Source organism: Blennius ocellaris (assembly GCF_963422515.1).
Source record: "Blennius ocellaris genome assembly, chromosome: 19".
NCBI classification, from domain to species: domain Eukaryota; kingdom Metazoa; phylum Chordata; class Actinopteri; order Blenniiformes; family Blenniidae; genus Blennius; species Blennius ocellaris.
Window position 1 is genome coordinate 3,564,381 of NC_137668.1, and position 16,650 is coordinate 3,581,030.

General features: G+C 45.3%; 1 protein-coding gene across 2 annotated transcripts in view; it reads left to right on the forward strand.

The window, feature by feature from the left end:
* Positions 1-14,402, forward strand: part of hccsb (holocytochrome c synthase b) — a 15,985-nt gene extending 1,583 nt beyond the window's left edge. Inside the window, exons 2-9 of one of the 2 annotated variants that reach the window (XM_080515453.1) lie at positions 3,032-3,153; positions 3,243-3,290; positions 3,374-3,415; positions 5,462-5,589; positions 9,272-9,420; positions 10,476-10,595; positions 12,701-12,787; positions 13,275-14,402. In XM_080515453.1, the coding sequence (XP_080371579.1) occupies positions 3,045-3,153; positions 3,243-3,290; positions 3,374-3,415; positions 5,462-5,589; positions 9,272-9,420; positions 10,476-10,595; positions 12,701-12,787; positions 13,275-13,473 (882 nt within the window). In that variant the 5' untranslated portion in view covers positions 3,032-3,044 and the 3' untranslated portion in view covers positions 13,474-14,402. The remainder of the gene's footprint in view (positions 1-3,031; positions 3,154-3,242; positions 3,291-3,373; positions 3,416-5,461; positions 5,590-9,271; positions 9,421-10,475; positions 10,596-12,700; positions 12,788-13,274) is intronic. The other variant, XM_080515454.1, reaches the window with a different exon arrangement.
* The last annotated feature ends 2,248 nt before the right edge of the window (positions 14,403-16,650 follow it).

Sequence of the window (16,650 nt, forward strand, 5' to 3'; positions counted from 1 at the left end):
CTGTTATTACTACTCTTTTCATTATTTTGCAAAAGGTGGGGCCATTGCAGAGCAAAATGTGAATTATAAACTACTTAAAACAAGTTATTTCTGTACTAAAGTCTCTCAGCAGAGACACCTTGAACTTACTTTTTTTTACTGGTTTGGGGAGAGGCTTGACTCCCTGAGCTCTGAGCAGGTGGCGAGTCCACACTACGACTCTCGTCTCCTTTAAAGGACCCATATTTGTCTATATTTCATGTTTCAGTCCCTCCTCTGCTCATGTAGGATAATAATTTGGGTGATCCAGTACAAACACTCAAAACTTGTGAAATTCTAGTGATTTCTTGGACTGAGCTGACGTCACCTCTCATGATGGTGGTTCTCAGCTCCTCCACCATTGTTGGAATAGCAGCAGGTTTCAAGATGAGCTTCTTCGTGGTTATAGGCAGAAGACTCAGCACTGTACCGGGGCTGGGCGAAATGGCCTCAAATCAACATCACGGTGTATTGAGCAGTTCACCTCGATAACGATAAATGGACGATAGCGACTCCACTGCGCCCCCTGCACAAAAAAATGTTTGTCCACTAGATGTAGCAGTTATATTGATAGTACGACTCCCCTGGACCTATTTATTACCACTTTAAAGGACTGTAAACCCACATTGTCTGAAAATAAATGAAGAAAATACAAATTAAGTACTTTTAGTTCAGATTTATTGAAGAGCTAATAAGCACAGATGCCTTGAAATGAGAACGACAGGATTCTACATGACTTCGTCTGTATTGCACCTGAAAACACAGGATTTCTCCACAGTGATATGAAAAAAGACCTTCTAACTTAATTCTCCTGACAACGTATATATTTTGCTTCTTCTGCTTCTGCTTCTTCTGCTTCTTCTTCTTCTTCTGCTTCTTCTTCTTCTTCTGCTTCTGCTTCTTCTTCTGCTTCTGCTTCTTCTGCTTCTTCTTCTGCTTCTGCTTCTTCTTCTGCTTCTTCTTCTTCTGCTTCTTCTTCTTCTGCTTCTTCTGCTTCTTCTTCTGCTTCTTCTTCTTCTGCTTCTGCTTCTTCTTCTGCTTCTTCTTCTTCTGCTTCTTCTTCTTCTGCTTCTTCTTCTTCTGCTTCTGCTTCTTCTTCTGCTTCTTCTTCTTCTGCTTCTTCTTCTGCTTCTGCTTCTTCTGCTTCTGCTTCTTCTTCTGCTTCTTCTTCTTCTGCTTCTTCTTCTGCTTCTGCTTCTTCTGCTTCTGCTTCTTCTTCTGCTTCTTCTTCTTCTGCTTCTTCTGCTTCTTCTTCTGCTTCTTCTTCTTCTGCTTCTGCTTCTTCTTCTGCTTCTTCTTCTTCTGCTTCTTCTTCTGCTTCTGCTTCTTCTTCTGCTTCTTCTTCTTCTGCTTCTTCTTCTTCTGCTTCTTCTTCTTCTTCTGCTTCTTCTTCTTCTGCTTCTTCTTCTGCTTCTGCTTCTTCTTCTTCTTCTTCTTCTTCTGCTTCTGCTTCTTCTGCTTCTTCTGCTTCTTCTTCTTCTGCTTCTGCTTCTGCTTCTTCTTCTTCTTCTGCTTCTGCTTCTTCTTCTGCTTCTTCTTCTGCTTCTGCTTCTCCTTCTTCTGCTTCTTCTTCTTCTGCGTCTTCTTCTGCTTCTTCTTCTGCTTCTGCTTCTTTTGCTTCTGCTTCTTCTTCTGCTTCTTCTTCTGCTTCTGCTTCTTTTGCTTCTGCTTCTTCTTCTGCTTCTGCTTCTTCTGCTTCTGCTTCTTCTTCTTCTTCTTCTGCTTCTGCTTCTTCTGCTTCTGCTTCTGCTTCTTCTGCTTCTGCTTCTGCTTCTTCTTCTGCTTCTGCTTCTTCTGCTGCTTCTGCTTCTGCTTCTGCTTCTTCTTCTTCTTCTTCTTCTTCTTCTGCTTCTTCTGCTTCTGCTTCTGCTTCTTGTTCTGCTTCTTGTTCTGCTTCTTCTTGTTCTGCTTCTTCTTCTTCTTCTGCTTCTTCTTCTGTTATGAAACACTTCCAGAATCCGAAGCAGCCAATCACAATTACCGTATTTTCCGCACTATAAGGCACCAGATTATAAGGCGCACCTACATTGATTGACATAATTTACAACTTTGTTCATATATAAGGCGCACCGCATTATAAGGCACATGGAATAGACCAGTGGTCAGCAACCTTTATAGCTCAAAGCCATTAAGTTACATTTTACACTGATTCTAACACCCAGAGAGGTGCACACACTTTATTTTGATAGTCCTACCTGCAGCCTATGCCAGGAGGACACTACACACAAAACCTTCTTCACTGCTGGTTGACAACTTACAACTACCGGTAATAAACTAAACTACATGAACTAAGCAACAAAAACACAACACAACACAATTATTACCGACACCACAAACCAAATAGAACCCCCAATAATTGCATTTAAAACACCACAAACAGAAACTCCCATAATTCATTGCAGCTATCGGCTGCACTGAGGAGCTCAGGATGCAAGGCATGATGGGAATTCATGTTTTGTGTTGTTGGAGGTTATTGTGGGTTGTTGTTGGGCTTGGTGTTGTGTTGATTGTGTTTATGTGTTTTTGTTCCCCAGTTTAGGGAGTCATTATTTCATCTAGTTTATTTTGGTTTGTTAGAATGTTGGTGTGCAACCATGAGTGATGAAGGTGTTGTGTGGAGTGTCGTCCGCTCTGAAGATCCGGTTGTGAAGTTAGAGTTGTCAAAATAAAAGCTTCTGGTTGTTCAGCTGTCAAATAGCAGTCTCCAGTAGAGCAATTCTTCCATATATAAGGAGCACCGGGTTATAAGGCGCACTGGCAGCTTTTGAGAAAATTTGAGGTATTTAGGTGCCTTATAGTGCGGAAAATACGGTAAATGCCCGCCCCGAATTTCTGTGCTTAGTGGACAACTGTGTCTGTCACATTTGGGCTTTGCACAGCAGAACTTGAGCGCCGACGTGGAGCGATTTGAGCGAGACAGACAGGTTGCTTGACAACACATTTCTGTGCTGGTGGTGACGTTCACACATCCACCAATAATCCACATTGACCATGTGAATGTTTTTCTCCCCAGAAGGACGGGCAGGATGGGAGCCTCCGTTTCCACACCGGCTGCTCTGACGGTCAGGGCCGAGGCCATGATGGCTGCTCCTCCTCAGGGCTGCCCCATGCACCAAGAGGCTCCTGCTGTCAAAGGTACAGCTTTATGGGCTATTGTCACAACATTCCGCCCTCTGTGGGGACCTTGTGTTAACATCTGGTCCGCCTTGGTCTCCCTTTGTCAGTGTCTCCACCGTCAGAGTGTCCCATGCATCAAGCTCAGCCCGTCAAAGGTAGAGGAGTGGCGTGAGGTCCAACAACCACATCTTAATGTCTCTGGTTTTCATTTGAACTTGACTCTTTGTGCTTTCCATAGCGTCTCCACCGTCAGAGTGTCCCATGCATCAAGCTCAGACAGGTGAGAATGTGTACTGATGTCTCAATATCCAGTTATTCGCACACCAGTTATTCAGATGTCGACTTGCACCGTGGACATTTTGTGTTTTTTTTTTATTGTAGCTATGGTAAACTGACCACCGACTAACAGTTATGTAGATATACATATATTCATGGAGTTTTGAAATCCATAAAACTACCTTACAGGTTAATTTCCAAAGAAAACATGAGCATCAGATCAGGGAAATCAGTACTCAGAACAACTTTTATTAGGACTGGGACATTATGAACAAAGAAGGTGAGTGTTATCCAAATGTGAAAGTCGCATTTCTGAAGTGGAAGAAAGCAACGCTGGCATGCTTAATGAGCACAAACTGCTGAAGCAGAAAGTCGAGCCACTATGGAGCCGACGACAGTCGCCCCCTGCAGGTGGTACTGGTGACACTGGTACGCTACACGGCCCAGCAGAAAGTTCTGACAGCTACGACAAGAGAGGGAGGGATACGATGGGAGGACTGCACTCTTTGTGTCCATGAGGATATGACCCAGGAACACTCCGACTGACGGAGACGGTTCTCCCCGGTAATGAACGCTCTGTGGGACAATCAGGTGAAACACACCCGGCAGTCCTGAGGTTCACCTGGAACGGGAGGAGACTGAGCCTCACTGACTCAAAGGAGGCCGACGTCTTTGAAACATGGACACCGAATGACTGACATCAATATGAAGGAGAGGAACCATGTTTTAAAGGCACGGTGGAGGTGGGGCCTGTGGGGCCTGTGGGGCCACGGTGGAGGTGGGGCCTGTGGGGCCTGTGGGGCCACGGTGGAGGTGGGGCCTGTGGGCCCAGGTGTACCTGGAGCAGAAGGGACCGACACGGACCAGAATCACGTTAAACCCAAGGCTTATTGCACTTATTGCTATGCTCTTTTTTTTAAAGCAGTGTTTTTTGACTTGTTAATTTTCAGTCTTTTACGTGTCCCTGTTCTGGGTTCCCGTTGGACGTGTTTTTATTTTCTTTTTTATGATGGCAGGAGAATATATTAATATGTGAGGCTATAATGAGAGACAATGTCCTGAACAAGGGTAAAAGGAGGGTGAGTTATACACTCTGAAGGTAATGAGTAGCAGACATTTCAATATAGTGACATGGAATATTAATGCTGTAGCGCACTGAGCAAACTCCAAAAAATACTCGTATCTTAAATTTAAAAACACAGATATTGCGTATATTCAAGAAACACATTTTAAGGACCAAATGCAGCATTGAAAATGAGACGTGATTGAGTCCTTGAGAAACGCGTCCTTTTTTAATGAGGTTAACATCGTATTGGGGGAGAAAGACAGTCAAATTATGATGGGTGGGGATTTCAATAGAACTTTGTACGATCTTTTGGATCGCAGCAAATTCAGAATAGACACTGGAGCAGCGATAAGCTCTTTATAGGAAGAGCTGGGCTTGACAGATATTTGGTGACTCACACACCCCTGATGGGAAAATGTTTAAGATTGTATGAGCAAATGGTTGAATTGTGAACTTCCCAGGTCACCAAGACTGGTACCACAGTTCCACAAACACGTCTTTGGAACATTAAAACCTGGCTGATGGGGTGTGCAGGCGCCATCCTGAGGTGTTGTGAGGAGCCTCAGTCCTCCACACTGAGTGGGAAACACAAGTGATGGAGACGGTGGCGTGTGGGAAGATGTTGGGGAGATTAAACTGTGAAAATAACATTATGACAGAAACATTGGTTTGTTTTAGTCAACAGATGTGTTGATTCGCCGACCTTGTTTTTGTTTTGCTTTGGGTTTTGTTTAGTTTTTAGTTTTTTTGTTGTTGTTTTTACCTCCATTACATACGTTCTGTCGATGGCTGTTTGTTTTTTCTTTCATTTAAAATATTGAAAATACCAAAAAAAAAAAATGTGAATTAAATATTTTTTTTAAAACAAACCAAAAAACAACAAGCTTTGATTAGTTGACATGGTTCCACATTGTGGTTGTTGTTGGCCTGGAGTTGCTTCATAACATGGTAGCAGCTCAGTCTCTGGTGTGCTCCCTCCCTCAGTGTCTCCTCCGCCTGACTGTCCCATGCACAAGGCGGAAGCTGGACCCGTCCACCAGGACCGAGCCTACGACTTTGTGGCGTGTCCCATGAAAGCAGGAGGGAAAGACGACATCAACCCGGCAAACATGGTACTTGGTCCACTGTTTTTCTGAGTCCCGGCGGGCATTTCAGACGTTTTGAGCCATCGGGCTATCTTTATTTACTTTTAATTTGTGATTGTTCAGACGTGGAGGATCACCTGTGCAGTCGGCAGCGCGCCGTCTATGCGGGGCCGTAGTGGGGCCGCTGCGGACCCTGCGTGAAGGGGCGGATGACGATTTTGACGTCACAGCACGTTTCACACACGTACAGCTATGTTCAAAATAATAGCAGTGTTTTTAAAAAAGTGAATAAAGCTCAAAATCCTTATATTTTTTATTTTCTTTCATTAGGAACGCTGCACATGGTGTTGCACAACAAATCATGAAGGAAAAAGTATCAATATTTAATTACTTTACAGAATATGAAGGAAAAGGTGATGTTTCTGTGTTCAAAAAATAGCAGTGTCGGCATTTCTCATTACAAACTCAAATATTGACTAAATAAACTGAAAAAATATTAACATTTAGCAATCCTGACAATTAGTAATAATATATTTCGTTGAATAACCCCTGTTTTTGATGAGTGCTGCACGTCTGTGCTGCATGGAGTCAACCAACCTCTGGCACCTCTGAACAGGAACATTGGACAACCTTCCACAATTCCTCTGCATTTTGGGGTTTTGCCTCAGAACAGCAAATCTTATGTCACACCACAAGTGCTCAATTGGATTAAGGTCCGGGGATTGGGCTGGCCACTCCAGAACCTCGATTTTGTTGGTCTGGAACCAAGATTTGTCTGCTTACTGCTATGTTTGGGGTCATTGTCCTGTTGAAACACTCATTTCAGGGGCATTTCACATTCGGCATAAGGCAGCATGACCTCAAGTATTGTGATGTATCCACATTGATCCATGATCCCTGGTATGCGATATAAAGGCCCGACACCATGGTAAGAGAAACAGCTTCAGAGTGTGCTGGGGCTTGTATTCAGGGTTTGGGGGTCGTCTGACAAACTGGATCCAAAAAGAACAATCTTACTTTCATCAGTCCACAAAATGTTTCTTCATTTCTCCAGAGGCCAGTCGACATGATGTTTGGCAAATTCAATCCTCTTCAGCACATGTCTTTTTTGCAGCAGTGGGACTTTGCGGGGGCTTCTTGCTGGTAGATTAGCCTCACATAGCGTCTTCTAATGGTCCCAGCACTCACAGGTCCCTTCAGACCGTCTCTGATCTCCCTGGAGCAGACCCTTGGCTCAGTCTTTCCCATTCTGACTATCCTTCGGTCCATTCCAATGGTAGTCTTCCTTGGTTTGTCTTTTCATTTTAAAGCATTGGAGATCATTTTAGCTGAGCAGCCGATCATTTCCTGCACTTTTTTATACGTTCTCCCCTCAACAATCAACTTTTTAATCAAAGCACGCTTTTCTTCTGAACAATGTTTGGCACGACCCATCTTTCATCAGTTTTCACAGAGAATTGCATGCACAACATGTGCTGGCTTCATCCTTAAATAAGGGCCACCTGATTGACACCTGTTTCTTTCACATAATCAATGATCTCACTGATTGAACTCCACACTGCTATTGTTTTGAACATGTCCCTTTTATTTAATTAGTCAATTACACAGAGCCAGGAGTATTCTTATCATCAAAGTTGGGTCTGTTGGTTCCTCTGACTTTACTACACCTGCTGGTAAATTATTTTCCATTTATTATTATGTTTTATACCAAAAACAGTGATTTATCTGGTTAGTCATGTTGGACTGCTATTATTCTGAACATAGCTGTGCATTGCAGAGAGTATGTTAAGGCTTTAAGTGAGACATCTGCAGTGAAATGACACAAAATGAAATGGAGACCCAATATTTTTCTGGTAATAGGACTTAATGCAAAGTCAAGTTGATAAATATTTGTAAGTAAACATCATTTTCTGCATTTTGACTCCACCAGATTGGATTTGAAATGAAACGGTGAAGATGTGTTTAACATTTAAGTCTTACAAGTCATTAGTGGTGGGATCAGATCGGGTTGTGATACCAACGTTATATGTAGTTGTCACCAATCTCCCATCCATGAAACCTCGTCTGCTTTACTGTTGCTGAAATGACTCCACAGTGTTTCCCTGCTCTGTAGGCTAGCGTAGTAGCACTGTGCTATCCAACTTTTCATGACATGTTGCTGTTTGGATGTATTTTACGCTCAAAACGCCGCAAAGCCAAACGTCAACATGGATGTTTGCAAAGCCGTTGTACAGCGAGGTGTTGGTCTGCCGCCCCACGTCAGCGTTTTAAAACTGCAGCTCTCCAGGAGAACAGCCCCGACAACAAACAATGACCAGCAGCTCCTCCACTGGAGCTGGCATTTAGACATTGTCTGAAGTGAACAAAGCAGTTTGTACTGTTTCCTTTTCTCACCTCCGACTAACCTCAAGTTGTCTTTTGAGAGAGTACATGCATACATTCATACATTTCATGCTTTACTGTAGAGGAGTTTATTACAGCCTCATGTAAATGCAACAATAATAATAATATTAAAGCAAACAGAGCTCTGGTGTTGGAATAGTATCAGTATTGGCAGATATCCAAATTTGGGATCGGAAGTCTAAAAACATGGATCGTGCCGCCCTAACTTTAATCATGTTTAGCATGTAGCATCGCTGGAGTGTGTGTGTGTGTGTGTGTGAGCCCTGCATCTCTTTAGCATGTAGCATCGCTGGCGTGTGTGTGTGTGTGTGTGTGAGCCCTGCATCTCTTTAGCATGTAGCATCGCTGGCGTGTGTGTGTGTGTGTGTGTGTGTGTGTGAGCCCTGCATCTCTTTAGCATGTAGCATCGCTGGCGTGTGTGTGTGTGTGTGTGTGTGTGTGTGAGCCCTGCATCTCTTTAGCATGTAGCATCGCTGGCGTGTGTGTGTGTGTGTGTGTGTGTGTGTGAGCTCTGCATCTCTTTAGCATGTAGCATCGCTGGTGTGTGTGTGTGTGTGTGTGTGAGCCCTGCATCTCTTTAGCATGTAGCATCGCTGGTGTGTGTGTGTGTGTGAGCCCTGCATCTCTTTAGCATGTAGCATCGCTGGCGTGTGTGTGTGTGTGTGTGTGTGTGTGTGTGAGCCCTGCATCTCTTTAGCATGTAGCATCGCTGGCGTGTGTGTGTGTGTGTGTGTGTGTGAGAGCCCTGCATCTCTTTAGCATGTAGCATCGCTGGCGTGTGTGTGTGTGTGTGTGTGTGTGAGCCCTGCATCTCTTTAGCATGTAGCATCGCTGGCGTGTGTGTGTGTGTGTGTGTGTGTGTGTGTGAGCCCTGCATCTCTTTAGCATGTAGCACGGCTCAGAGTTCCGTGCTGATCAGTTAAACTACTGAGGGACGTCATTCTCACTCTGCTGGTCCAAATGTCTCTGGTGGTGAAGTTACTGATGTTGTATTAACTGTCTTTCTCCTCCTCTTCATATTTTGTCAGAACATCATTTACAGTCTGTCTTGTTATTCTCGTTAATATTAAAGAATCTCTAAACCAGGGACATCACTCGTCCTCTCTTGTATACCTGCTGGCGACGAAGCTGACGCATGTTAGGCAGCACTCATTGGGTTGTATCGGGGATTTTGCTCCACGCAGTATCGGACTTGATACTGGTATCGACATCAGTGGAGTCAGAATGGTGGATATGTGAATTAATGTGTGTTTCCCACCCTCAATGTTGGCCATGTTGATGACGGTTTGTGGTGTTTGGGTTCTAGATGCCTCCTCCAAACCAAACCCCAGCTCCTGACCAGCCCTTCGACTTGTCCGTCAAAAGAGAGGAGTCCACGATTCCCCGTCACGGAGCAGAGAAGAACTGGGTCTACCCGTCCGAGCAGATGTTCTGGAACGCCATGCTACGCAAAGGGTCCGTTCCTGTCCAACAACCTCCATTAGCCGCCATCATAAACAGCCTGCAGGCGTGAAGCCGTCACTTTCAACGTCACTGCAAACTCCCGTTATTCAAAGAAACAACAGACGACGGGTGAAATGTAAAAAAACTGCATCACACAACGCTTCTGAAATGAAAAGGCCTCGTTATTGTTTCAGAAACGTTTCACACACCAACGTTTTGAACGTCTCTTCACATGAAAATGGCAGAAACAGGATGGTGGTTAAAGGTGGTGCTGTTATGGTTTTCACACACACACACACACACACACACACACACACACACACACACACACCACAATGTGATGAAGAAAAAAAGTCACTCAGATCAGATCTGATGTTTGTGACCGTGTGGTTCCACATATTAGATCAAGTGACTGATTCTCCTGCTGACACTTTCCTACAACGTCAAACACGTGAACTCGTAGTGTTTTACAAACTCCAGGCTGCTTCTGAACCGAGTGTCACTGTGAAGATGATGACGTATGTTTGACTCTGATGTCACGGTGGTTCACCAAACAGGGTTTTTAGTCGGCGGAGGAGGAGAAGGCTCACAATTCCATCTTCTGCAGAAGTCATGTGACCTGGTCAGCTGACCACAGTGCTGGACTTTCCTCCTGCCGGTCGCCTCCATGCTTCTCATTTCTTCACTGCGTGTTCACCATGAGACTAATGAGCTCCATGGTCGCAGGTTTGATGATGTCAGAGCGTCGGCCTGGTTCTGGTGACACGGTGGTCACATGGCCACAGACATGATTTATTTCCACATGTGAATGAGGCCTGGATCTCTTCTCTAAATATCTGGAAGCATTTCCCAGTATCACTTCCAGTGATTTATTACTTTCAGTAATCTATTACTTTCAGTAATTTTAACGCTAATAGCCAACCATAATTCCCAACAACAACGGCAACAACAGCTACCACCACAGGAACAGCAACAGTAACCATACCAACAACAGCAAAACTCTGAAAACTGACTTCTGGGAGATTTCAAGGGTTTGGATTAAAATCGAAGTAACTGTTGTGCTGCAGGTGGCGCTGGCGTGATGACGACCTGGCCGCTGACGACATGGGCAACATCATTAAAATCCACAATCGGAACAACGAGCAGGCCTGGGAGGAGATCCTGAAGTGGGAAGCTTTGCATGCTGGGTGAGAACAATGCAACCACCACCACAACATCAACCACCACAACAACCACCACCACAACAACAACCACCACAACATCAACCACCACAACATCAACCACCACAACAACCACCACCACAACATCAACCACCACAACATCAACCACCACAACAACAACCACCACAACATCAACCACCACAACATCAACCACCACAACATCAACCACCACAACAACAACCACCACAACATCAACCACCACAACATCAACCACCACCACAACATCAACCGCCGCATCAACCACCACAATAAAAGCAACCGCCGCATCAACCACCACAATAAAAGCAACCGCCGCATCAACCACCACAATAAAAGCGACCGCCGCATCAACCACCACAATAAAAGCAACCGCCGCATCAACCACCACAATATCAACCACCACAACAACAACAACCACAACATCAACCACCACAACAACAACCACCACAACATCAACCACCACCACAACAACCACCACAACATCAACCACCACCACATCAACCACCACAACATCAACCACCACCACATCAACCACCACAACATCAACCACCACAATAAAAGCAACCGCCACATCAACCACCACAATAAAAGCAACCGCCACATCAACCACCACAATAAAAGCAACCGCCGCATCAACCACCACAATAAAAGCAACCGCCGCATCGTCAACCACCACAACAACAACAACCACAACATCAACCACCACAACAACAACCACCACAACATCAACCACCACCACAACAACCACCACAACATCAACCACCACCACATCAACCACCACAACATCAACCACCACCACATCAACCACCACAACATCAACCACCACAATAAAAGCAACCGCCACATCAACCACCACAATAAAAGCAACCGCCACATCAACCACCACAATAAAAGCAACCGCCGCATCAACCACCACAATAAAAGCAACCGCCGCATCAACCACCACAATAAAAGCAACCGCCGCATCGTCAACCACCACAACAACAACCACCACAACGTCAACCACCACAACGTCAACCACCACAACGTCAACCACCACAACGTCAACCACCACAACAACAACCACCACAACATCAACCACCACCACATCAACCACCACCACATCAACCACCACCACATCAACCACCACCACATCAACCACCACCACATCAACCACCACAACATCAACCACCACATCATCAACCACAACATCAACCACCACATCAACCACCACCACATCAACCACCACAACAACAACCACCACCACTTCAACCACTACAACATCAACCACCACAACAACAACCACCACAACATCAACCACCACAACATCAACCACCACAACATCAACCACCACCACATCAACCACCACCACATCAACCACCACCACAACAATCACCACCACATCAACCACCACCACATCAACCACCACCACATCAACCACCACCACATCAACCACCACCACATCAACCACCACCACATCAACCACCACCACATCAACCACCACAACATCAACCACCACAACAACCACCACCACATCAACCACCACCACATCAACCACCACAACATCAACCACCACAACATCAACCACCACTACATCAACCACCACCACATCAACCACCACCACATCAACCACCACAACAACAATCACCACCACATCAACCACCACCACATCAACCACCACCACATCAACCACCACCACATCAACCACCACCACATCAACCACCACCACAACAATCACCACCACATCAACCACCACCACATCAACCACCACCACATCAACCACCACCACATCAACCACCACAACAACATCAACCACCACCACATCAACCACCACAACAACCACCACCACATCAACCACCACCACATCAACCACCACATCAACCACCACCACATCAACCACCACCACAACAACCACCACCACATCAACCACCACCACATCAACCACCACCACATCAACCACAACAACAACCACCACAACAACATCAACCACCACCACATCAACCACCACCACAACAACCACCACAACAAAAGCAGCCACCACAATAAAAGCAGCCAGCACACCAGCCGCCACATCAGGCTCCTCCCCCTGACCTCCTGCTCCTGTTTCCTGGCAGTGAGTGTCCCTGTGGGCCGACCCTGAAGAGGTTTGGAGGCAAAGCGAAGGAGTTCTCTCCTCGGGCCCGCCTGCGTCACTGGATGGGGTGAGCGACACTCTTCACTCCACCAACAAGTCGAGACTCCCAGCGTCTCCATCGCCTGAGTCTTTGTCGCAGCTGACTGCATATTGACATGGAAGCCGGCAGCGTAGAAACCAAGCCTCAACAGGTGCTAGACAGCTTCGCTTAGCTACCAACGGTGATACCAGCGGCTCTCAGTGTACACCAAATAAGCTAGCTGGCTAACTTAAGGGAGCTCGCGGCTGCTTGTGCCATGTGATTGACATTGTATGAGGAGGTTTGTGAGGTTCGGGACACCTCGTCTCTGTTGCATGAGCCTCATGAGACCATTTCTGGACCTTAATCTCCCAGAAACAAGTCAAGTGTTTCGGCTCTGGTGCTTCCCTTCAGAGTCTCTCTGAGGATATTTGTCTTAGACTGGGCAGTTGGTAGTTCGATGCTGTTGTTTAGTTTGTGGGCGGGGCTTAGTCAAAGGTCAATTCAACTCTAAGCTTTGATTGTGTCCCTGCAGGTACGAGCTACCGTTCGACCGTCACGACTGGATCATCGACCGCTGTGGGAAGGAGGTGCGCTACATCATCGATTACTACGACGGAGAAGTCAACAAGGAAAACTACCAGTTCTCCATCCTGGACGTTCGCCCCGCCTTTGACTCTTTAGACGCCGTGTGGGACCGCATGAAGGTGGCATGGTGGCGCTGGAGCTCATAAAGGACACACACACACACACACACACACACACACACACACACACACACACACACACACACACACGGACTGCAAGAGTGTCGCTCCTCATTTCAACTCTGAAAACCCATGCAGAAGAAAATGAGGCTGAGTTTCATCATCATCACTGTAGAGGAAGATCTTCAGGAGGTCACATGACTCACTGCTGCTTTAAGAGTCACTTCATAATAAAGGTACAGGTCAAACTGCGATCAGTCTGGTGAAGAAGACACTCCAGTGGCTCTTTGTCTTTGCCCATTACAGAAGCTTCAAACGCTTCATCCAACCTTCCTCCTGTCGTGAATCAGTTCTCGTCTCAAGCAGGAAGCAGTTTGGCGTTTGGCGTGAGCAGCGTTTAAACACAGCAGCAGAGACTAGATGGTTTTAATGTGACTGTGCTGTGAGCTACCAGCACCTATTAGAAAGTCCATATATCTGCTTTACTCATTTAGTATTTCACTCATTTAGAAAAAAGTGCAGTTGCTTTGCACTGAGTGGCCTCGCCCACAATCTTCCCGCCATTTTTAAAATAAATTCTAATACTCATGCTGAACGGTTTGAGAGCTTGATAGCGTTTCCTTGTCTTGATGGGAATGTTTCATCACGTGAAGTGGAACAGGTGATCCAAAGAAATGCAGATTGAAACTTTGAATCACTCGAACACAGTTTTATGTGCATGTATTGTAACATAAAGAATTAAATTGATGAAGAAAAGTTTAGTGTGTCTGCAGGAGTGAGGAGGTTCTGTTCTGCTGTTCACTGCACATCACTGCTTCTGCAGGCCCACACTTTGGCTCTATATTGTATTTATTGTTGGAGGAATGTTCAGTGGTCTGTGGTCAGTCGTGACTCCACAGAAACGGTTGTATCCTGAAATGAGTCCAAACTGAATAAAGCTGAGCTCTCCGGCCTGTCCTGAGCAGACTGGAGCCATTTCCTCTGTGCGCTTTGTGTTCAGAGTGTCTCTGGCTTTGAGTGAAACTGCACACCAACGGGAAATGTGTCGTATGACGGCGGTTTGAGGAGCATCAACATGTAGCCTGCAGCGAGGGGCCGGCCCCCCACCAAAACATGTTCACTTGGCAACGGAAGAAACGCTGAAAACAGGGAAGTTAGCATACAAGTTGCCCCTATAGGTTGGTTTTGTAATAATGCCGTACAGCGCACAAAGAACAAAATGCTGTAGACGTGCTCAATGGGCATCCACAGATACTTGTATGGACAGAGGACAGTCGGAGGGGATTCAGCTCTACAACTACAATATGGACTGCGAGCCGCGGCCACCATCGTTGTCGTCCAGCTACTGACCAACTTCACCACTTGTGGCACTTCTGCCGTCTCCTCAGGAAAGAACCCGAGCGTTTCCCGGAAGTGTCACCATCGTCTGGTTACATGGCAACAGAACCTGAGTGTTTTCAAAAAGTTGCATTTTCAACACTGATGGTTTTGTGCTTTCACTTTAACGTGTGCACGGAGCTTAAGGTGTATGAATAAATGCACATCAGGCTTTTTCTCAGTTGCTTCTCAATGGTGAAAATGTGGGTCCCTCAGGTGAACGGTTGGAAATTGGTGATATAAAGGATATGTAAGAAACCACTTCCTCCACCCAAACAAACACCTGAATTGAAGGAATGCTCCAAATACCAAGGTTTTCTGAACGTAAACATACTTTTGCATTTCATTCGTACTTTTCTTCTTATTGTACATCAACTAAAACACATTCAAACAGGGAATTATTGGGGTTTTAATAGTTAAACACATTTTCATACAATTTAGTAGTTCAATTACATAAAATGTCAGTAATACTGCAGTAACAGTCACCTGAATTAAGAGAAGTAAAACACCTCCCCCTGCTGGGAGCATGTTGGTATTGCAGAGTTTCAGCTTTTACCTTGAGACAGTTTTATATTAAAAATTAAAAACTTACTGTTTCTTCATCACCTGAACAAAGAGTTAGTAAAGATAAAGTGTAAATAACAGGATTTGTGTTTTCAGAAAACAATCTGAATATTAAACAGAACGGAGTGAAACATCACCAGGTTTTCAAAATCTAATTGTCTTATCGTCAAAGGCATGTGATAAGTGATAACTTGCATGTGAAACAACTTTTGGCGGTTCATTTCCATGGCAACGGTGCTCGGAGTGTGTAAAGCAAACATTGTTTTCAGATCTTTAGCGCGTGAACGAGAATCTTTTCTGAAACAAAAATTACAAGAACGATTTGGAAAAACGCGCAAATGCAAAATGATGCGTTTTCATGATGCGTTTTCACTTGAACATGGCCTAAGAAACAAGCATGATGCTTGACACGGTTCCACCACTGCTGGGTGAAGAGCTCTGAGGCGCTGAACCTTTCAGCTTCACGGAGAAGGATAAAACACATGCAGAATCATTTCTATTCAATTCATCCATGGTGGGATATCTTTCCTGAAAGCATCACGTTGTGTCTCTTAAATCCACTCTTATTTGATGTCAGATGATCCTGAAGCGGAACAGTCGAGGTACGGTGTTTCACCTCCACCTGCTGCTGCTCTTCATCCAGCTGCTGAGTCCAGATGACTGAGGGTGGAGAGTGGCGCTCTCACTATCACTTATCACACTTTAACACTTTTTTTTACTGAACGCCTCCATTGTCTTTTCTCTTCGTGTCTCAGGTCAGATGCAGCAAACAAGATGTGGATGGAGACGGTGGATGCTACAAGATTAAACACGTCTGGAGAAATAATGATTGATTTTGTTCCAAATGAAAATACTTCATGATCTGCTGACTCACCATACAGGACATTTTGTACGAGGTAGAAAGTAAAGTGGGAACTACAGACAGTGAAGAAACACAAGTGTATCACTGACTGGACCTTATAATAAACATCATTTGTCTTAAGTTTATGTAGAAGTATGACCACTAACCGTTAGCTACTTGCTGAGTATTTATTAAATGCCTTTCTCTATGTGTGTGTGTGTGTGTGTGTGTGCCTGCCTCTGCAGCGGCTCTGCCTATGAATATCAGCAGGTTACGGTATTTTCTGCACCAGTCAGAACTGTTGTCGGGGGCGTGGCGTGAAAAGAGACGGGGTGTGAGGTGGGAAAGAGGTTAAGGCCTTAGTTTAGTTGACAACATTCCAAGTGACAACGCCTGAGCTGCAGTTGCGCCGCGCGGTGTGC